This window comes from Macaca mulatta, chromosome 9 (genome assembly GCF_049350105.2).
Source record: "Macaca mulatta isolate MMU2019108-1 chromosome 9, T2T-MMU8v2.0, whole genome shotgun sequence".
NCBI classification, from domain to species: domain Eukaryota; kingdom Metazoa; phylum Chordata; class Mammalia; order Primates; family Cercopithecidae; genus Macaca; species Macaca mulatta.
Window position 1 is genome coordinate 24387656 of NC_133414.1, and position 23065 is coordinate 24410720.

Below are 23065 nucleotides of genomic sequence, written 5' to 3' on the forward strand. Positions count from 1 at the left end.
GAGTGGTTGGTTACACAGATCTGTTTCTTAAAATTCTATACAGATGTATACATTCCTCAAAACTCATCAAACTTACACTGAAAATAACTTCATTGTGTTGCATCTAAATTGGCCTTCTGTAAGTTGGATTCAAAAGAAGTAATGGAGGAATTTAGTAGACAGGGAGGAGTTGACTACTCATGAGACAAAAGGGATGATTAATAATATAAAGTATTATTAATTTATATTATATTAATAATATAAAGTATTATTAATTTATATTATATTAATAATATAAAGTATTATTAATTTATATTATATTAATAATATAAAGTATTATTAATTTATATTATATTAATAATATAAAGTATTAATTTATATTATATTAATAATATAAAGTATTAATTTATATTATATTAATAATATAAAGTAGTATTAATTTATATTATATTAATAATATAAAGTATTATAAGATGAGAATGTGTCCATTCTGTGAAAATAGGAGATTGAGTTATCTAATGTGCTAGTCTTAGTGTCTGGCACTTAATAGGGATTCAATAAATGTTTATTAAATACATGAATTAATTAATGAAAGTGAGTGAGTAAAAAAAAAGCCAAAGCACCTATTAGGGATTGGCCTTGGATATTTTCTCTGATGTAATAGAAGAACATGTGCAGATATAGGTAGATTTGAATTTGCAAGTTGGAAGTTGATGGAGTTTCCATCTGGTAACTTTATTTTTTCTGATAATTTTGCTGGGTGAGGAGGAAAGAAAGGGGGAAGTCGGAGTGTTAAATGTTCAAGGATAGTAGAAATGTTTGAAATAATTTTGTTCTTTTGAGAAGGAGAAATCAAGTTTACAAAAGAAATGTAGAAACCTAGTGTGCAGTGAGGCCCTCTCAATTGCTGGTCATGAATTTACAATGATACTAACTTTCTTCTAGTTTAACATTCTTTGAGAATGGTTGGACACTTGGGTACAAATGCAAAGAAGAAAATACTAGTGTTCACTTGTGGTATGGGTTTCAGAAGATTCATCTGATGATAAGACAGACAAGGAGGTTTAGGGTTTAGCAGAAGTGTTACTCAGATAATAGAACGTACAATCTAAGCAACTTAAGAGGGGAAGAAGGGAGAAAGCTGATAAAGGGAGAGAAAGCAGAGGGAGTAAATGGACTGGGGATCCAAATGCAACTGAAGAATCTCTGTAGTGGGAGTAGTTGAAAAAGTCAAGCTATATCTCTCACCACTTGCTGGTTGGCTACCAAGAACCCCTCAGAACCTGTACACTGTGGGTGCTGTAGGAAACCAATCTATAGGCAGATAGAGAAAAATTAATGGGTTCTCAAGCATAATAGCAGAAGACAAAGCTGAATGATAGATGAATGCTACTGAGTCAGAATTAGCGAAAGAGACAGGAGAGAACTTTCAAAAGTAATGAGAACACTTCTCTTCTGTCTAGATATAGTGGTAGCAGGTAGCAGGTAGCAGCAGGCATTTCTCCAGCTGCAATAACTATGAAAAGCAGATGGACTTAAAACTAAGATTGAAGAGCTTTGGAAAGGCAAATTAAAAAGACTGATAATACCAAGCATTGGTGAGGATGTAGAGCAACTGGAACTCTCATTCATAGCTGGTGGGAAAGTAAATTGATAAAACCGCTTTGGAAAACTGTTCAACAGTACCTATGAAAGGGAAATATATGTCTACCCTATGACTCATCACTTCCATTCCTAGATATATACCCAAGAGAAATGAATGTATATATCCACAAAAAGACATGTAAAAGAATATTCATTGTGATTTATGATTTCCTCAAACTGGAAAGAAAAGAACCCAAACTGGTATATTTATATAATGGAATACATTATATAGCCATAAGAAATATGACTTAGCTATATAAGCAAAAATGTGAAAGAACTGCAATAGGTATTGCACTGAGCTAAAGAAAACAAATAAGAAGGAGTGAATGTTGTATAATTCCTTAGATGAAGTTCAAAAATGGAAAATTAAGTGATTATTTTAAATAACTGAAGAGATAAAAGAATAATGATTCTCTCTCATGGGGGCAGGGTGGCTTAGGAAAGGAGTGTGAGGAAACCTTTAGAGATGCTAGAAATGTTCTTTATCTTAGTTGGAGAGATCTGAATTAATATTCTTTAATAAAATTAAAGATCAAGTGGAAGAAATACCTAATAACACAAACAAACTGAGTCGATTTTGCTTTTTAATCCAATCTAACAGACTTAGTTGGATTTATTTACCCTAGTAATGTTTATTTTGATCATTGACATATTTGATTTTATTCCTATCATTCTATTTGAAGTTGTGGTTTTTCTTTGCTATGTTTTCATCTTGTAATTTCTTTTGTATTTTCTGTCCCTTTTCTGAATTGAGCAATTTTCCTTTGTTTCCCTTTCTTTCTGGCAGTGTGGAACTTTGGTTACTTGTTGGTAGCCTATCTATTAAATACACATTTTAACCTGCATTTTTTCTATTAATGTAAAAATAAAAAATAGCTAGGCAACATGCCTCTTTTTTAAAAACCAAAAATTTTCTTTACCTGTTTTATTGAAAAAAAAAATCTGTTTTAATTCCAAGCTGCTATTAGTTTTTTTTTTCCTTATAAATCATTATCACTTCAGGAATCCTTTCTTAAGAATTGCATTGGCCGGGCGAGTTGGCTCATGCCTGTAATCCCAGCACTTTGGGAGGCTGAGGCGGGCGGATTCCCTGCGGTCAGGAGTTCGAGACCAGCCTGGACAACATGGCAAAACCCCATCTCTACTAAAAATACAAAAAATCAGACACCTGTAATCCCAGCTACTCAGGAGGCTGAGACAGGGAGAATCGCTTGAACCCAGGAGGCGGAGGTTGCAGTGAGCTGAGATCGCGCCATTGCACTCTAGCCTGGGCAACAGAGCGAGACTCCATCTCAAAAAAAAAAGAAAGAAAAGAAAAGAATTGTATTATGATTCACAACATCATCTGCAACATTTAGTAAGCTAAACAGCAGAATACATTTTACTGCATTTTTTGATCTACCACTGTTGTTTTTATATTTTGGTCCTCCCAAGTTTTGGCTGGAGATTTTGCCTGAGCAATTTGTTTAAGAGCGTATGGTTGATACACTTTTTGAGTTTGTGAATGCCCGAACATCTGAAAGATAACCTAGCCAGATATAAACCTTCCGGAGTCATAATCCTTTTCCCTTGGATCTTTGTTGATTATCTTCCATAAACAGTCAGGAGAAGGAAAGGTATAAGGTCATTTGCTGAGGTCTTTTTTCTTATTATTCAATATTATTTCTGCTTCTTGTTGTATATTTTCTGTTTGGTCAAGCTAATATTTTATCCACCATAAATAAACATTTATTTCCATTTTAAACCATCTTGTGTTATTTTCCTCATTTGCATATCCTTCCTTCTTATCGCCATCCATCCCATTTTATCTGTTCTTCAAATCATATCTGAAGCATCCATGGAGCTTTCTCTATTTACCCCAGTTTCAAATTAATTTCCCCACTCTCATCAGAGTATTTATTGTCTCTGCCATATGTTTTGCACTTCATAAAATCCTAGAATTTTATATCTGGAAGAGATCATACTCCAACTTCCTAACTTTTCAGATTGAAAAAAGCTGTGGTCAGTGAGCCACATGTGTCACTTGGGTGATGTGAGGTCCTCAGGAATTCTGGGGCTACCTTTTAAGACCTAAAGAAGATGGTTCTCAAGCCCCAAACCCTAACTACATTCAGAAGTCCTTCCTTAAGATTTCTGTGGATTTCCAGGGCCTTCAGGTCTCCTGATCAGTGTTGCAGCCAGCATCCCAGCCATTGCTCTTGGCTCAGCTAGAAGCCAACTTTTCTCATTGGATCATGTCGAGAAACACAAGTGCCACCAACCTGTTGTACACAACTGACATTTTACTGAAGATTTGTCTTCTCTAAAAGGGTCTAAGAGGTTTAAGAACAGGCAAGACTTTTGGAACTCTTATAGCTTCTAGTATAGAGGGAGCCATAGAAAAACAGCAGCTTTACTTTGGGTGTTACGCAATGCTGTTCTGAAATTCAGCAGCCATTTCTCTCCAAAAGGGAAGTTTTATCCTGGCTATGTCCTTTCAGGTCATTGTTTCTTGCCATCTTCTTTCTTCTTTACTCTTCCAAACTCACACAATTATGTTTCCTTGGAGTAATCAGAGTAATGTATTTCTGCATTCTCTACCTAAAACGAAACAATCTTAAAAATATTCCATGACATAGTAAGATGTCTATATAGGAAAGCCAACACAAAGAACCAGCTAAAGCTTTGAAATACAGTTTTTTTCCCTTATCCTAAGGAGAACTCCATCCTTCATTAGTCTCTGGAAATGGAAGAAAAATAGTGTAATAATTTGCTTTCTCCTCGACCACAGAAAGCCTCTATGTGCTATGAACAACAGTTCATTTCAGTTACACATTTCGTTTCAATTACACATGAATTCTCAGGACACAGGTCTTCCTAGAGTCCTATACTTTTCTTTAGACTATATTATCATTTTCCCTGTTCCAGGTTTTATTCAATTTTACATTTTGTTATATGCTCTTTTCTAGTGCTTTGTTGTTTTACATATGTAATTCCTGCTTTTCTAGAGTCTAGTGGTTGGAAAGCAAGTATTAATTATTGAGATGGTCATGAAATAAAATATATACAGGTATTCAAGGATTTTGTGTATTGAATAAGCATTATAATATGTCATTTGGTAAACATCTGTCATGCGCCAGATGACGTGCTAAGTGCTTTACATACATGGCCTCTACTCCTTTCCTTGCTCCTTTGAGATAGTACCTTTGAGATAGGTACTATTATCCTCATCAAACAGAAAAATAAATTGACATTCTAGGAGCATAATTCATTTGATTCCACATGGCTAAATTGAGAAACTAGACCTGTCAGATTCCAAAACATTTTGCTCTTCCCACCATACCCCAGGCATTCCAGTGCTGACAATTGTTTCTCTAGCGGCTGATGTTTTTTAAATGAAAAACTTTGTGGTGCACTTATTGGGCAGTGACCACATCCTTTTTGCAAGATTACATTCTCTCTAAGTTTTAAGACCTATTCATTTTTAATGTGATTTTTAAAGCTCATATGTGAACCTGATAGTTTTCTTTCTGCCTTTCAGTTTGATCCATTAATGATTGAAAGCAAAAAAGCAGCCACTGTGGTGTTAATGCTTCGTTCTCCAGAAGAGGAAATTTTGGCTAAAGCATGTGAAGCCATTTATAAATTTGCTTTAAAAGGTTTGGACTTTTTTCAGTTTATCTTTCCATTTCATTAATTTCTTAAAATATTTACTACCTCTTAGGCACTTTTCTTCCTAGTCTTTAACTTATTTGCTGTCAGATGAATTATTTCAGATAACCAGAATATTATTTAATGCATTACCTAAAAGCAATCTCTCTCCCTGAGTGCCTAGCTTAATCTTAAGGAGTAATTTAGTCACTGGGTAGAACAGTCATTCTGAAAGTTTCATTGTGGTTTTAGAAATTGTAAATGTCACAGAAACTAAAAGAACTCCTAATAGTCAAAGCTGGAACAATTAGAACAACAAAGTAAAGTAGTACTGGCTTATAATCCAAGTGGAAAATAAGTATCCATCAGTCCATACTGATATAAATAAATGAATGAATAAATGGAAGAGAAGAGACAAATGATTCCTAAAAGTTTATGTAGACACTCTTGACTTCAAGAAGGTGAAATATAACTCCCCACTCTTTGAGTGGGAGGTGCACAGAGTTATTTATATCCAAACAGTACAACATAGAACTGGGGGAAAATAAGCTTATAATGGATAAACCTGACAAACACTACACCTCAGCTAGGTGATCAAAATCAACACCACCCATCTGGGCATGGTGGCTAATGTCTGTAATCTTAGCACTTTGGGAGGCCAAGGTGGGTGGATCACTTGAGCCCAGGAGTTTGACACCAGCCTTGGCAATGTGTCAAAGTCCCCTCCCTACAAAAAAAAAATACAAAAACTAGCCATGTGTGGTGGTGCATGATTGTAGTCCCAGCTACTAGGGAGACTGAGGTGGGAGGATCACTTGAGCCCAGGAGTTCAAGACCAGCCTTGGCAACATGGCAAAACCCCACCTCTACAAAAAATAAAAACATAAGTCATGTGTGACGGCACATGTCTGCAGTCCCAGCTACTCAGTAGCCTGAGGTGGGAGGACTCTTGACCCTGAGAGGCAGAGGTTGCAGTGAACTGAGATTGTGCCACTGCCCTCCAGCCTAGGCAACAGAGAGAGACCCTGTCTCAAAAAACAAACCAACCAACCAACCAACCAAAAAAAAAAAAACCCACCAACTGTGATAAGTCCTATTAATAATAAGTGCCCTTGACATGTGATAAAAATGACACTTTATTTCTGTGTTATTTTTCTTAAAAATCCATAACCCCAGTCTAATAATGACTTTTTAAAATCAGACAAATCCCGGTTCAGGTACAAAATACCTAGCTGATGCTCCTCTAAACTGTCATGGCTATCCACAACAGCCAAGTCTGAGAAATTCACATAATGGAGGCATTATGACTAATGACATAGGACGCTGGGACAGAAAGAAGATGATAGGTTAAAACTAAGGAAATCCAAATAACTAAGTACTTTAGTTAATAATAGTGTCTTCATATTAGTTCATTACTTGTAAAAAATGTACCATACTAACATCAAATGTTAATAATAGGGGAAACTAGGTCTGAGGTATGTGCAAACTCTATGTACTGTTTTTGTAACTTTTCTGTAAAACTAATGTTGTAAAACAAAGCTTATTTAAACACTGTAAACATTACATATCAGGTTCTATTGAAAGGTTTATTCATAGAGGATTTAAAAACATACAAGATGCTTATATTTTAGTGCTCATATTACTACAAATGGTAAGATTAGACTTTTATTATGTTGCATGACAGTTTAATTGAGAATATTAATTTAATTGAGAGTTTAATGTAACTAAACTGATTTTTGTAATAAAACATTTCAAACTAATATAGGGACAATTTTGTTTTAAATAAATGATATTTGACATATTGTGTTGGAAATTGAATTAGAGAACAACAAATCATTCAATTAGCAAAGGGTACAATACTCACCTTGCTTTGTCACTCAGGTTATCATTGAGGATCCAGATGTAAACCAGAGTGTTTCTGGAAGGTACTGTATCTTTTGAATGGATGGTGTAGAATCCTGGGTCAAATTTCAGGGAGATATTGGATTGTGCATCTATGGCAGCATGAATCCCTTTCAGTCTAATAGAGTCATTATACATCATCTGGCTGTCACATGTATCTAATTATATATCTCTTTTTGCATGACATGAAGAAATAGATAGGAATGTATTTCCTATGAAATCAATACAGAAATAATTTTAAATCTGATGTTTTATACCAGTAGTGTTTTCTAAAATTAAAAAAAATATATGATAGGACTTTGGCTTCTGGCCAAGACGGACCACTCTACTGCCTGAAACAATGAATGAAACAGACCCAATATGTGAAAGTAGAGTAGGCTTACTCTATTGGTGGAAACAATGAAGGGAATAAACCAGATACATGAAATAACAGTTGACAAGACTATCAACATCAGACAATAACGGGCAGTGACCACTGAGAGGCAGGAAACAAGGGAAGTAAACCCTATGATTGCCTCAGATTTTTGATTTCAGAGAGCTTTTTGGCCATAGCACTGGAACTCTCTGAGTTAAGAAGACAAACATGAAAGTCCAGAGAAATAAAGGCATTTAGAGTTTTCAGAACAGAGTAAAGGAGAGGAATGAGTTTCACAGAGGGAGAACTCAGGAGATCTGTAAAGGGTCCCATTCTTGTATTTAGAAGAGTAGTGAGCAGCATGTATATGTGAGGTAAACAGTTGGACAAAGAGGCAGCCAAAGGATTGGGGTAACAGTGCCTGGTGCTCACAGAGGGCTAGGAGTAGCGCGCCTGTTCCATCAGTCAGGCAGAAACCTCAGAATTCATGGAGCATTATGTAGAATACACAGAGGAGTCTTGCCTCAGTATGAGAAATAATTAGTCCTAGATTGCGCACTGTTCTAGTACCACCTAGTAAATATTAAAAGCAAGACTTGAAAGGATCAGGTTGCTTCCAAGTAACTTAATTTGTCCCTGAAGAAAATCTTAAGAATACAGAAATATCCATTGCCCAAGAAGGTAAAATTCACAATGTCTTGCATCCAATAAAAAAATTACGAGGCATGAAAAAAAGCAGAAAAAAATGCATAAGATATAAATCAATGAGTAAATCAAATTGACCCACATGTTAGAATTAGCAGGAAAAGACATTGAAAGATTAATTACAACTGTATTCTATCTGTTTAGAAAGTAAAAACATGGAAGCTATAAGATAGACCCGAATACAACTTCTAGAGATGAAAACTTCAATGTCTGAAATGAAAAATACATAGGCTTTGATTAAGGCAGATTAGACATTGCAGAATAAAAAGATTAATGAACTTATATGTGTAATTGGAGTCTCTGAAAAAGGGAGACAGAGACAGAAAAAGCATTTGAAGAAATAATGGCCAAAGTTTCCCTAAGTCTGATGAAAACTCTAAGTCCATGGATCCAAAAAGTTTGTCAAAACCCAAGTACAAAGAATATGAAGCAAACTATGCCGCAGTACATTAAAATCAAATTGCTTAAAACCAGTGATAAAGAGAAAATCTTAAAAGCAGCCAGAATCAGTAAAAACATGTTACATTCAAAAAAGATAAGGATGACAATAGTTATTAAATAACAAATTATAAATAAGGATGATTTATCATCAGAAATTTCACAAGTGAGAAGTCTATAGAGCAACAATCTTTAAAGAATAAAAGAAAAATAAAAACTTTCAACCCAGAATTACTATCCAGAAAAAAACTTTCAAAAACTTAGGTGAAATGAAGTTTTTTTAAAACATAAAAAATCTAAAATAATTTATTTCCAGCAGATCTACACTACTACTTATAATAAAAACAGGCCTTTTAGGCAGAAGGAAAATAACACTAGATGGAAATATGGATCTACAAAAAAGAATACAGAGTGCTAGAAATGGCAAAATATATGTTTTGTTTGTTATTTGAATCACTTCAAAAGCAAATTTATTATTTTAAAACAAAATAATCATATATTGTGCAATTTGAAACATATGTATAAACAAAATATATGGCAACACCAGCCCCAAGACAGAAAGGGAAAAAAATGGAAGTATACTATTGTTAGGATCTCATATGTGAAGTGCATTAATAGCACTTGAAAGTAGACTGTGATATGTTAAAGATGTATACTGCAACCCTAATGAAACCACTAAAATAACAAAATAAAGGATAATAGTAAATAAGAAAATGAAATAAAATGGAATAAGTAATATTCCTAGAATACATAGAAAAGAAGGCAGAATATGAAGAAAAAAGAAAACATGGAAAAATGGGGCATATAAAAAACAAATAACGAGATGGTGGATTTAAACCTAACCATATCAAAAATCAAATTAAATATAAATGTCCTAAATACCTTAACAGGGAGAAATTGGTATACTGGATAAAAAGCAAGAGTACACCACATGTCACCTTCAAGAACTGCACTTTATAGTTTTAGGCCTAACATTTAAGTCATTAACCCATCTTGAATTAATTTTTGTATGAGATGTAAGGAAGGGATCCAGTTTCAGCTTTCTACATATGGCTAGCCAGTTTTCTCAGCACCATTTATTAAATAGGGAATCCTTTCCCCATTGCTTTTTTTGGTCAGGTTTGTCAAAGATCTGATGGTTGTAGATGTGTGGTATTATTCGTGGGGGCTCTATTCTGTTCCATTGGTCTATATCTCTGTTTTGGTACCAGTACCATGCTGTTTTGGTTACTGTAGCCTTGTAATATAGTTTGAAGTCAGGGAGTGTGATGCCTCCAGCTTTGTTCTTTTGGCTTAGGATTGTCTTGGCAATGCAGGCTCTTTTTTGGTTCCATATGAACTTTAAAGTAGTTTTTTCCAGTTCTGTGAAGAAAGTCATTGGTAGCTTGATAGGGATGGAATTGAATCTGTAAATTACCTTAGGCAGTATGACCATTTTCACAATATTAATTCTTCTTATCCATGAGCATGGAATGTTCTTCCATTTGTTTGTGTTCTCTTTTATTTCGTTGAGCAGTGGTTTGTAGTTCTCCTTCAAGGAGTTCTCCTTCACATCCCTTGTAAGTTGGATTCCTAGGTATTTTATTCTCTTTGAAGCAATTGTGAATGGGAGTTCACTCATGATTTGGCTCTCTGTCTGTTATTGGTGTATAGGAATGCTTGCGATTTTTGTACATTGATTTTGTATCCTGAGACTGCTGAAGTTGCTTATAGCTTAAGGAGATTTTGGGCTGAGACGATGGGGTTTTCTAAATATACAATCATGTCATCTGCAAACAGGGACAATTTGACTTCCTCTTTTCTTAAATGAATACCCTTTATTTCTTTCTCTTGTCTGATTACCCTGAACAGAACTTCCAATACTATATCGAATAGGAGTGGTGAAAGAGGGCATTCCTGTCTTGTGCCAGTTTTCAAAGGGAATACTTCCAGTTTTTGCCCATTCAATATGATATTGGCTGTGGGTTTGTCATAAATATCTCTTATTATTTTGAGATATGTCCCATCAATACCTAGTTTATTGAGAGTTTTTAGCATGAAGGGCTGTTGAATTTTCTCAAAGGCCTTTTCTGCATCTATGGAGATAATCATGTGGTTTTTGTCTTTGGTTCTGTTTACATGCTGGATTACGTTTATTGATTTGTTTATGTTGAACCAGACTTGCATCCCAGGGATGAAGCCAACTTGATCATGGTGGATAAGCTTTTTGATGTGCTGCTGGATTTGGTTTGCCAGTATTTTATTGAGAATTTTTGCATCAATGTTCATCGGGGATATTGGTCTAAAATTCTCTTTTTTGTTGTGTCTCTACCAGGCTTTGGTATCAGGATGATGTGGGCCTCATAAAATGAGTTAGGGAGGATTCCTTCTTTTTCTATCGTTTGGAATGGTTTCAGAAGGAATGGTACCAGTTCCTCTTTGTACCTCTGGTGGAATTCAGCTGTGAATCCATCTGGTCCTGGACTTTTTTTGTTTGGTAGGCTATTAATTATTGCATCAATTTCAGAACCTATTATTGGTCTATTCAGGGATTCAACTTCTTCCTGGTTTAGTCTTGGGAGGGTGTATGTGTCCAGGATTTTATCCATTTCTTCTAGATTTTCTAGTTTATTTACATAGAGGTGTTTATAGTATTCTCTGATGATAGTGTGTATTTCTGTGGGATGGGTGGTAATATCCCCTTTATCATTTTTATTGCATCTATTTGATTCTTCTCTCTTTTCTTCTTTATTATTCTTGCTAGCAGTCCATCAATTTTTTGATCTTTTCAAAACAGCAGCTCCTGGATTCATTGATTTTTTGGAGGGTTTTTTGTGTCTCTATCTCCTTCAGTTCTGCTCTGATCTTAAGTTATTTCTTGACTTCTGCTAGCTTTTGAATTCTCTTGCTTCTCTAGTTATTTTAATTGTGATGTTAGGGTGTCGATTTTAGATCTTTCCTGCTTTCCCATGTGGGCATTTAGTGCTATAAATTTCCCCTACACACTGCTTTAAATGTGTCCCAGAGATTCTGGTATGTTGTGTCTTTGTTCTCATTGGTTTCAAAGAACATCTTTATTTCTGCCTTCATTTCATTATGTATCCAGTAGTAATTCAGGGGCAGATCATTCAGTTTCCATGTAGTTGAGTGGTTTTGAGTGAGTTTCTTAATCCTGAGTTCTAGTTTGATTGCACTGTGGTCTGAAAGACGGTTTGTTTAATTTCTGTTCTTTTACATTTGCTGAGGAGTGCTATACTACCAACTATGTGGTCAATTTTGGAATAAGTGTGATGTGGCGCTGAGAAGAATATATATTCTGTTGATTTGGGGTGGAGAGTTCTGTAGATGTCTCTTAGGTCCGCTTGGTGCAGAGTTGAGTTCAATTCCTGGATATCCTTGTTAACTTTCTTTCTCATTGATCTGTCTAATGTTGACAGTGGGGTGTTAAAGTCTCCTATTATTATTGTGTGGGAGTCTAAGTCTCTTTCTAAGTCTCTAAGGACTTGCCTTATGAATCTGGGTCCTCCTGTATTGGGTGCATATATATTTAGGATAGTTAGCTCTTCTTGTTGAATTGATCCCTTCACCATTATGTAATAGCCTTCTTTGTGTCTTTTGATCTTTGTTGGTTTAAAGTCTGTTTTATCAGAGACTAGGATTGCAACTCCCCTCTTTTTTTGTTTTCCATTTGCTTGGTAGATCTTCTTCCATCCCTTTATTTTGAGCCTATGTGTGTCTCTGCACATGAGATGGGTCTCCTGAATACAGCACACTGATGGGTCTTGACTCTTTATCCAATTTGCCAGTCTGTGTCTTTTAATTGGAGCATTTAGCCCATTTACATTTAAGGTTAATATTGTTTTGTGTGAACTTGATCCTGTCATTATGATGTTAGCTGGTTATTTAGCTCATTAGTTGATGCAATCTCTTCCTAGCATTGATGGTCTTTACAATTTGGCATGTTTTTGCAGTGGCTGGTACAGGTTGTTCCTTTCCATGTTTAGTGCTTCCTTCAGGAGCTCTTGTAAGGCAGGCCTGGTGGTGACAAAATCTCCCAGCATTTGCTTGTCTGTAGAGGATTTTATTTCTCCTTCACTTATGAAGCTTAGTTTGACTGGATAGAAAATTCTGGGTTGAAAATTCTTTAAGAATGTTGAATATTAGCCCCCACTCTCTTCTGGCTTGTAGAGTTTCTCTCAAGAGATTTGCTGTTAGTCTGATGGGTTTCCCTTTGTGGGTAACCCCACCTTTCTCTCTGGCTGCCCTTAATATTTTTTCCTTCATTTCAACCTTGGTGAATCTGACAATTATGTGTCTTGGAATTGCTCTTCTTGAGGAGTATCATTGTGGCATTCTCTGCATTTCCTAAATTTGAATGTTGGCCTGCCTCACTAGGTTAGGGAAGTTCTCCTGGATAATATCCTGAAGAGTGTTTTCCAAGTTGGTTCCATTCTCCCCGTCCCTTTCAGGTGTGCCAATCAGATGTAGATTTGGTCTATTCACATTGTCCCATATTTCTTGGAGGCTTTGTTTGTTTGTTTGTTTTTTCACTCTTTTTTCTCTAAACTTCTTTTCTTGCTTCATTTCATTCATTTGACCTTCAATGACTGATAACCTTTCTTCCAGTTGATGAAATCAGCTACTGAAGCTTGTACATGCATCACGTAGTTCTCGTGCCATGGTTGTCAGCTCCGTTGGGTGATTTAAGGACTTCTCTACACTGTTTATTCTAGGTAGTCATTTGTCTACTCTTTTTTCAAGGTTTTTAGCTTCTTTGTGATGGGTTCGAACAGCCTCCTTTAGCTCGGAGAAGTTTGTTATTACTGATCACCTGAAGCCTTCTTCTCTCAACTCGTCAAAGTCATTCTCTGTCCAGCTTTGTTCTGTTGCTGGTGAGGAGCTGCATTCCTTTGGAGGAGAAGAGGCACTCTGATTTTTAGAATTTTCAGCTTTTCTGCTCTGGTTTCTCCCTATCTTTGTGGTTTTATCTACCTTTGGTCTTAGATGATGGTGACATACAGATGGGGTTTTGGTGTGGATGTCCTTTCTATTTGTTAGTTTTCCTTCTGACAGTCAGGACCCTCAGCTGCAGGTCTGTTGGAGTTTGCTGGAGGTCCACTCCAGACCCTGTTTGCCTGGGTATCACCAGCGGAGGTTGCAGAACAGCAAATACTGCAGAACAGCAAATGTTGCTGTCTGATCCTTCTTCTGAAAGCTTCATCTCAGAGAGGCACCTGGCTGTATGAGGTGTCAGTCGGCCCCTACTGGCAGGTGTCTCCCAGTTAGGCTACTTGGCAGTAAGGGACCCACTTGAGGAGGCAGTCTGTCCATTCTCAGATCTCAAACTCTGTGCTAGGAGAACCACTACTCTCTTCAAAGCTGTCAGACAGGGACATTTAAGTCTGTAGAAGTTTCTACTGCCTTTTGTTCAGCTATGCCCTGCCTCCAGAGGTGGAGTCTACAGAGGCAGGCAGGCTTCCTTGAGTTGTGGTGGGCTCCACCCAGTTGGAGCTTCCGGTCTGCTCTGTTTACCGACTCAAGCCTCAGCAATGGCCCCTTCCCCAGGCATGCTATCACCTTGCAGTTCGATCTCAGACTGCTGTGCTAGCAGTGAGTGAGGCTCCGTGGGTGTGGGACCCTATGAGCCAGGCACGGGATATAATCTCCTGGTGTGCCATTTGCTACCACTGTTGGAAAAGTGCAGTATTAGGGTGGGAGTGTCCCGATTTTCAAGGTACCATCTGTCACAGCTTATCTTTACTAGGAAAGGGAATTCCTTGACCCTTTGTGCTTCCTGGGTCGAAAAATCTTAAACAGTTATGTACCAAATATGAGATCTTCAAAATACATGGAGCTAATAATGCAAGGAGAAATAGATATCCACAATTAGAGCTGGAGATTTAAATACTCCTCTCAATAAATGAAAGAACAAGTAGACAGAAAATATATAAGTATATAAAGGATTTGACAATATCAATGAATTTAACCTAATTAATATTTATAGAACACTTTAAGAGCAGTAGAGTACACATTTTTTTTCAAGTGCATACAGAACATTTATCCAAATAGATCATATTCTGGGCCATAAAATAAGCCTCAATAAATTTTAAGTGATTCCAATAACACAAAATATATTTTCATACCACAGTGGACTTAGAAATCAATAATGTAGAAAACTCTGGATAATTGTTAAGTAGTTAGAAAATAAATAACATACTTTTAAATGACTCACAAATCAAAGAAGAAATCAAAACAAAAATCATAATTGAAAATTAAAACACAGTAAAGGATGCCACTAAAAGTATTTAGAGAGAAGTTGATTGCACTAAATGCCTATACTGGAAAACAAGGAAAGTCTCAAACCAATAACCTCAACTTCTATCTTAAGAAACTAGAAAAAGAAGAACAAGGCTGGGTGCAGTGGCTCTTGCCTGTAATCCTGGAACTTTGAGAGGCTGAGGTGAGCAGATCATGGGGTTAGGACATTGAGACCATACTGACCAACAAGGTGAAACCTCATCCCTACTGAAATACAGAAAATTAGCCAGGCGTGGTGGTGCGCGTCTGTAGTCCCAGCTACTTGGGAGGCTGAGGCAGGGGAATCTCTTGAACCTGGGAGGCAGAGGTTGCAGTGAGCCGAGATCATGCCACAGCACTCCAGCCTGGCAATAGAGTGAGACTCCGTCTCAAAACAAAAACAAAAAACAAACCAAAAGTTAGTAATAAGGATGTAATAGATATCTCAGTATAAATCAGTGAAATAGATAACAAAAAAAATTGATGAGCCATAAAAATGAAAAGCTGCTTTTTGAGATCAGTAAGAATGATAAACCTCTAAATGGATTGATAGACAAAATAAGAGAGAAGACAAATTATCCGTATCAGGAGTGGGAGAAGGGACATCACTAGAGATCCTACAGATATGAACAGGATAAAAGGAATATTATCAATAAATTAATACCAATAAATGCCACAACTTAGATTAAGTGGACAAGTTTATTTCAAGATATAAATTTCCAAGCTCACTAAGAAAAAGACAGTTTGAATAGCTCTATATTACAAAAACTGAAATTTGTAGTTAAAAACTTTCTCACAAACAAAACTCCAGGTCCAGATGATTTTACTGGTGAAGTCTACCAAACATTTAAGGAAGAAATAATACCAATTACACACAAATACTTTCAGAAAATTGAAAAGGATGGCATACTTCCCAATTCATTCTGTGAAGCCACCACTACTGTATAAAGACCCAAACAGAAAAAGGCAAGAAAGAAATCTGCAAGTCAATATGCCTTATTAACATAGATGTAAAAATTCTAAACAAAATGTTAGCAAATTAAATTCAGCAATGTATAAAGAAAGCTAACACATCATGACTACATGACTCTTATTCCCAGATTGCAAGATTGGTTTAATAACTGAAAATCACTCAAGGTATTTTACCATGTGTGGTAGGTAGAAAAATAACCCCAAAGTATCTACATCAGAATCCCTGGAAGCTATGAAAATAGTGTGTTACATGACAAAGGAGAAATAAGAATGCTGATAGAATTAAGGTTGCTAATCAACTCTCTTTGAGATGAGGAGATTACCTTGGATTATCTAGGTTGGGCCAACACAATCACAAAGGCCCTTATTGGTGAAAGAAGAAGGCAAGAGAGACAGAATTGGAGACAATATGATGGTGGAAACAGAGGTCAGAAGGGTGTGATTTCTGGCTTTGAAGATGAAAGGGACTCAGTAACCAAGGCATGCTACCTGGAAAAGAAAAGGAAATGGATTCTGCCATAGAGCTTAGCTCCCAAGGAGCATAGATAGCCTTGCCAACATTTTGAATTTCACCTACTGAGATATATATCAGGCTTCTGACTTTCAAACCATAAGATAATAAATTTGTGTTGTTGTTAAACCACTAGTTTTGTTATTACAGCAGCAATAAGAAAAAAAAAAATTTTTAAGAAAAAAGAAAAACCATATGATCCTCTTAATACATGCAAAACAACCTTTTTGGCAAAATCCAACATCCACTCCTGATAAAATATGTCTGCAAAGTAGGAATAGATATAAACTTTCTCTGCCTAATAAAAGATATCTACAAAAAAACCCTATGCCTTACATCACACTTAATGGTAAAAAACTGAATGCTTTTCCCCTAAGATCAGGAGCAAGAGAAGGATGTCTTTATTCAACATTGTATGGGAGGTTCTTGCCAATGCAATCAGGCAAGAAAAAGAAATAGAAGGCATCCAGAAAATTTGTAGTTAAAAACTTTCTCACAAATTAGAGAAAGAGGTAGAACTATCTCTATTTGATTTATAGAAGATGATATAATCTGGCTCTGTTCACGCACCCTAATTATTTTGAGATTAATTCATATTGTAGCATTTCTTTTTATTGCTATTCCATTATATAGATTTACCACAGTTTGCCTGGGTCATATGGTAGGTGTACATCAACATTTTAAGAAACTGCTAAACCATTTTCCAAAGTGATTTGTACGTTTTATATTCTCACCAGCAATATATGAGGGTTCTAATTTCGCTCTACACTAGCTGGCACTTGTTGCTGTTCATCTTTTTGATTATAGTAATCTTTGTGGCTGTGAAGTGGTATCTCATTGTGGTTTTAATTTGCATTTCCCTAATGACTAATGATGCAGAGAAAATGTACTTTATCATCATTGTATATCCTCTTTGGTGATGTATCTGTTCAAATCATTTGTTCATATATATTTTAAAATTTGCTTGTTTTCTTATTCAGTTTTAGAAATTATATATTCTGGATACACATTCTTTATTTCTGTATCAGACATATATTTGCAGAATTTTTCTCACAACTTATAGAATATATTGTTTTTAAAAATTCTAGACTTTTTCCGTAAGCAGTTTTAGGTTTATAGAAAAATGAGGCCAGACACAGTGGCTTGTGGAGCCTGTAATCCCAGCACTTCGGGAGGCTGAGGCAGGAGGATCACTTGAGCCCAGGAGTTTGAGACCAGCCTGAGAAACATAGTGAGACCCCATCTCTACAAAACAAAAGTTGAAAAAAAAATTAGCTAGGCATGGTGGTGTTTGCCTGTAGCCCCAGCTACTCAGGAGACTGAGGTGAGAGAATAACTTGAGCCCAGGAGGTTGAGACTGCAGAGAGCCATGATCATGCCATTGCACTCCAGCCTGTGTGACAGAGCAAGACCCTGTCTCAAGAAAAAAAGAAAAGAGAAATGAGAAGTAGAGTTCCCATAAACACCCCTCCACAATTTCAGTTTTCTCTATTATTACAGTTATCTTTTGCATTGTATTAGTCAGGATTCTCTAGAGAAAGAGAACCAATAGGACATATGTAGAAATATATGAAAAGATTTGTAATGGGAATTGGTTCACATGATTGTGGAGGCTGAGAAGTCCCATGACAATACCATGTGCAAGCTGGAGAATAAGGAGAGCCAGGGGTGTAATTCAGTCTGTGTCCTAAGGCCAGAGAACCAAAGCTGCTGTAAAGTCCTGGAGTCCCGAGGCCTGAGAACAGGAGCTCCAATGTTCCAGGGCCAGAGAAGGTGGAAGTCCCAGCTCAAAAAGAGAGAGGATTTTTCCTTTTTACACTCTCTGTTACTCAAGCCCTCAACAGATTGGATATTGCCCACTCACACTGGTGAGTGCATGTCTTTACTCAGTTTAGAGATTCAAATGCTAATCTCTTCCAGGAACACTGTTACAGACACACCCAGAAACGTTTTAGTAGCTATTTGTGCATCCCTTAGCTCAGTCGCTTTGGCACATAAAATTAATGTGATGACATCTATAAACAATTCTATCAAATCTACAGAAAAGGGCTAGAACTAATTAATTATGCAAGGAAGTATTTGTTGAGTTTCTGTTACATGACCGGCACCGTGCTAGGCGCTAAGGTTATGAGAGAATAGGGCAGAAAGGGCATCTGTCCTTATGGGGAGTTATCATGGAGTAGGTAAGCAAAACACAGAGGTTGTTAAGTGATATGACAAAAAAACAACAGGATAAAGAGGGATAAGAAAGACTTGGATGTGGTGACAGTAGATAGGGTGATTGTGGGGGACTGCTCCAAGGAGGTGCAGTGTGAGCTCAGAACTGAAGACAAGATGAAGCCAGCTTTGTAAACAGGGGAAGGAAGAGGAGGAAATGTCCAGGATGCCTGTCCTTTAAGTTTATTCTGAGGGAAATACGAGTGTAAGCCAAGAATAATGTGAAAGGCAAATGGCAAATAAATTGGAATGGCACAAGGCAGAATGCTGATGAGATCGATAATATCCATGTATGATTTTGTTTTATGTGTGATGTCAGGTGAGGAAAATAAAGCAACCCTCCTTGAACTTGGAGCTGTGGAACCTTTAACTAAGCTACTCACCCATGAAGATAAAATTGTAAGAAGAAATGCTACTATGATATTTGGAATCCTGGCTTCTAATAGTAAGTATCAACTTTAAAAAATAATCAAATAATCCCATGTAATGCATTATCATTCTTTTAAATTTAACATTAAGGAATTTGTTTCAATTTTATTTAAACTGACTTTAATGTTCACAAAAACGTTTTATCAGTATAATGCAGCAAATGTGTGATTTCATATTTTAAGGGATAATTTTAAAATAGGAAAATATGTGCAAGCACATCCATGCAAAAACTCCTCTCAGAGTTGGTGAGGTAGTCCTACAAGCTGAGATAGCAATCATTTTCTCTTAAAGTTTTTTTCTTTAGTGTAATGTAATTTGCCTGCCTACATGTATGTTACATTTCATATATATTTCTTAGTGAACAAAGCCTAAAGAGTTTTGATAAACTGATTTTTTTGAAACTGCAAACTATATTTTACAAAAGATAAATTTAAATGTGCATTTACCAAGGTAGGCGAATCACTTGAGGTCAGGAGTTCGAGACCAGCCTGACCAACATGGTGAAACCCTGTCTCTACTAAAAATACAAAAATTAGCCGGGCATATTTGGCAGGTGCCTGTAATCCCAGCTACTCGGGAGGCTGAGGCAGGAGAATCACTTGAACTCAGGAGGTGGAGGTTGCAGTGAGTTGAGATCGCGCCACTGTACTCCAGCCCGGGCGACAGAGTGAGACTGTCTCAAAAGAATAAATTTTAAAAAGTGCATTTACTTCTTAGACCTATTACTTGCTTGGAATCATATATGTCATATTATTATTCTATTAATATATAATATATACTATGTAATATTAATCGTGTACATGATTAACATTATGTGATTAATATCAAGAATACAATTAATATCAATTATATTATGTATCATTAGTATAATATATTAATATGTAATTATACATTATATATTAAATAACATATTAGTATCATATGATATGACGGTATAATAATATTAGTTAAAAGACACTATTAGGTCCATTAGAATATCAGTTTGACCACCATGCCAATAAAGGCAGTCTCTGACTTATGAACAGGATATGTTTTCCTTGTCATTTTCTAATGGTAGTTTTTGAGTCAGTCACCAAAAGCCCTGTAACTCATAACAAATTTTAAATGACACTCTTAGTGGAGACTGAATTCTAACATTAAACGTAGGTAGCTATGAATAAACATATGCCTATCATGGTACGTAGCTAAAATCATTATACTTTCCCATCTTATGATAATCTCAGCAAAACACAAGCACGAATTCTTTCCTAGCTTTCCTGCCTACCCGCTGCTCGCCATTTTCCCTGGACCCCGTGTGATGACAGTGAGGCCTCCTTATTCCATGTCCAGCAGGGATTTGTGGTATGAGTGTGTTCAGGGACAGTTATGAGTGGAAGTTGGGGAGAGACGTGGAAGGGCGGTTTTATGTGGCGTCTGTGCCATTACAGCCTCAGCTAGAGACTCCTTTTGCTGGGGCCCTCTGCGAGGAGTCAGTGGAAGGCAGTGACTTTGGGAGCTCTGATGGTAGTTGTGCTCTAAGGCTGCAGTCTGGGAGTGTTTCCCGAGATAGCAACAGGATGAGGACAGTCATGGCGGAGTGCATGTCCCACCGACTTAGACTATGATAATAATACTAGATAACACTTACATGCACTGACAAGGGACCAGGCACTGTGCTAAGTGCTACTGATATATTAAATCATTTAATCCTATCTAACAGCCCTGTGAAGTAGGTACTATTATTATTTCCTTTACATCTGAGCTAACAGAGGCATAGAGAAGTTAAAATAAGGCAGTACTCAATTGAATTATGGGCTCTCCTAAATTTATCACAAGGATTATCTGTGTAACAATTCTATATTAGTATCACATTGAATGTTTAACCAAAAACAAAAAAGGAAAATTATAACCAAAAAAGGGAAGTTTTTTTTTAATTTCTTATGTTTTATTCTATTTACATACCATGGAATCTGAGAAACAAAAATATTTTGTGGCCAGGCATGGTGGCTCACGCCTGTAATCCCAGCACTTTGGGAGGCTGAGGTGGGAGGATTGCTTGAGCCCAGGAGACTGAGGCTGCAGTGAGCCATGGTCACACCACTGCACCCCAGCCTGGGTGACAGAGTGAAACCCTGTCTCAAAACAAACACACACACAAAGCTTTGTAATACCTCTTATGCAACTCTTTATCTTAAAAGTAGGATAGATACCTCAAAGCATTCGTTTATTTGCCCAAAGTCATGCAGGTGGTTAGTAGTGGCACTGAGGGTAGAGCCCTGCACACAGGCATACCTGTCTAGCTTTAATTAGGCTGACAAAAATAGTATAAAATGTACTTTACAACAGTCAATATACTTATTTTTAAGCATTTTTGGCATTTCTAATAATCAAATTGAATGTAAGCAATCAAGATGTATTACTTGAAATAGGCTGGATAATTCTTATTTGCATTCTGTACAAGATTTATTAAAATCAGAATTTAAAAATACCCTCCCAGCAAAACACACACACACAAAGATTACTATTACATAATAAATGAATGTAGGACACAGTAACTCAACTCTTCTGATATGTGTTCTAGGCACATTTTGCACTTTTATGGTTATTGTTTCTAGTGTCTTAGAAGGAAGTACAGCTCAGGATTGAGGAATACAGCAGGCTACAGAATGTGTTGGGTTGGCCCCACCTAGGCAAGAAACCTGCCCCACCACTTGCTGTGTGGTTTTGAGCCTCAATTTCCTCATCTGTAAAATGAGATAATAATATTACCTGTCTCATAAGGGAGTGTTCAGTAGATACTGCCATTATCATTATTATTTTGAGACAGGGTCTCACTCCGTTGCCCAGGCTAGATTTCAGTGGCGTGATCTCAGCTTACTGCAACCTCTGCCTCCCAGGTTCTAGCGATTCTCCTGCCTCAGCCTCCCAAGTAGCTGGGATTACAGGTACAAGCTACCATACCTGGCCAATTTTTGTATTTTTAATAAGGTAGGGGTTTCACCATGTTGGCCACGCTGGTCTTGAACTCCTGACCTCAAGTGATTCACCTGCCTCAGCCTTCCAAAATGCTGGGATTACAGTCATGAACCACCATACCCGGCCTATTATTATTATCAATAAACATCAATATTCTGTTTCTTCCTTTGTAGATGATGTTAAAAAATTGTTAAGGGAGTTAGATGTCATGAATTCTGTCATTGCCCAGCTCGCTCCAGAAGGTAACTTTGCATTCTATATCTGTTTTAAAAAATGGAACTGGTTTTTTTACAGTTGATCAAACTATATATTGAAAATCATTCATGAGCTATTGTGAAGTGTTATTAAAATCTCTCAAACCACAACTCAATTTTGAGTTTATAAAAAAGGTGAGCTATAAGCAAGATACAATTTGCAGAGCTTTGGTTTCCAAAGCATATTTTAAAGTAGTGACTGAATAATAAGCAGTTGGCATACTTGTGTTATTTATTTTTGATACACAGAAGAAGTAGTTATCCATGAGTTTGCTAGCCTTTGTCTAGCAAACATGTCTGCAGAGTACACCAGTAAAGTGCAAATATTTGAACATGGGGGATTAGAGCCACTCATCAGACTACTGAGTAGCCCAGACCCGGATGTAAAGAAGAATTCTATGGAATGCATTTACAACTTGGTGCAGGTAAGATTAATTTCTAAAAAGTGTTCTGACGAAAGCTGATTTTAGAATTTATTTTCCCATTAAAAATAGAAAAAAGCTTTTAAAAACTCACCAGTTTTGCATCATTAGATCTTCTTTTTACTGGTATTTATCATTCAGAGAAAAAAAATAATGGAAGCTTAATGTAGATATCTTTCAATTTTCACATAAGTCATTGTTTCCTATGAAAAAGTATTTTGGAAATGTATTTCTATTTTTAAAGAATAGAATGGCATGCAAATAAAATGTACTTCTTTTGAAACAAGAAATCTAATATGCGGAACCTGGGCAGTTACTATTGATTGAACCCTGGTGGTCTAAGCACATCGGATGTAATATATACCCTATTCAATGT

General features: G+C 36.5%; 1 protein-coding gene across 1 annotated transcript in view; it reads left to right on the forward strand.

Moving 5' to 3' along the window:
• ARMC3 (armadillo repeat containing 3) overlaps positions 1-23065 on the forward strand; it is a 115734-nt gene that overhangs the window by 13211 nt on the left and 79458 nt on the right. The window contains exons 3-6 of the mRNA XM_001097654.5: positions 5144-5261; positions 18949-19074; positions 22187-22255; positions 22517-22692. Of these exons, the coding sequence (XP_001097654.2) occupies positions 5144-5261; positions 18949-19074; positions 22187-22255; positions 22517-22692 (489 nt within the window). The remainder of the gene's footprint in view (positions 1-5143; positions 5262-18948; positions 19075-22186; positions 22256-22516; positions 22693-23065) is intronic.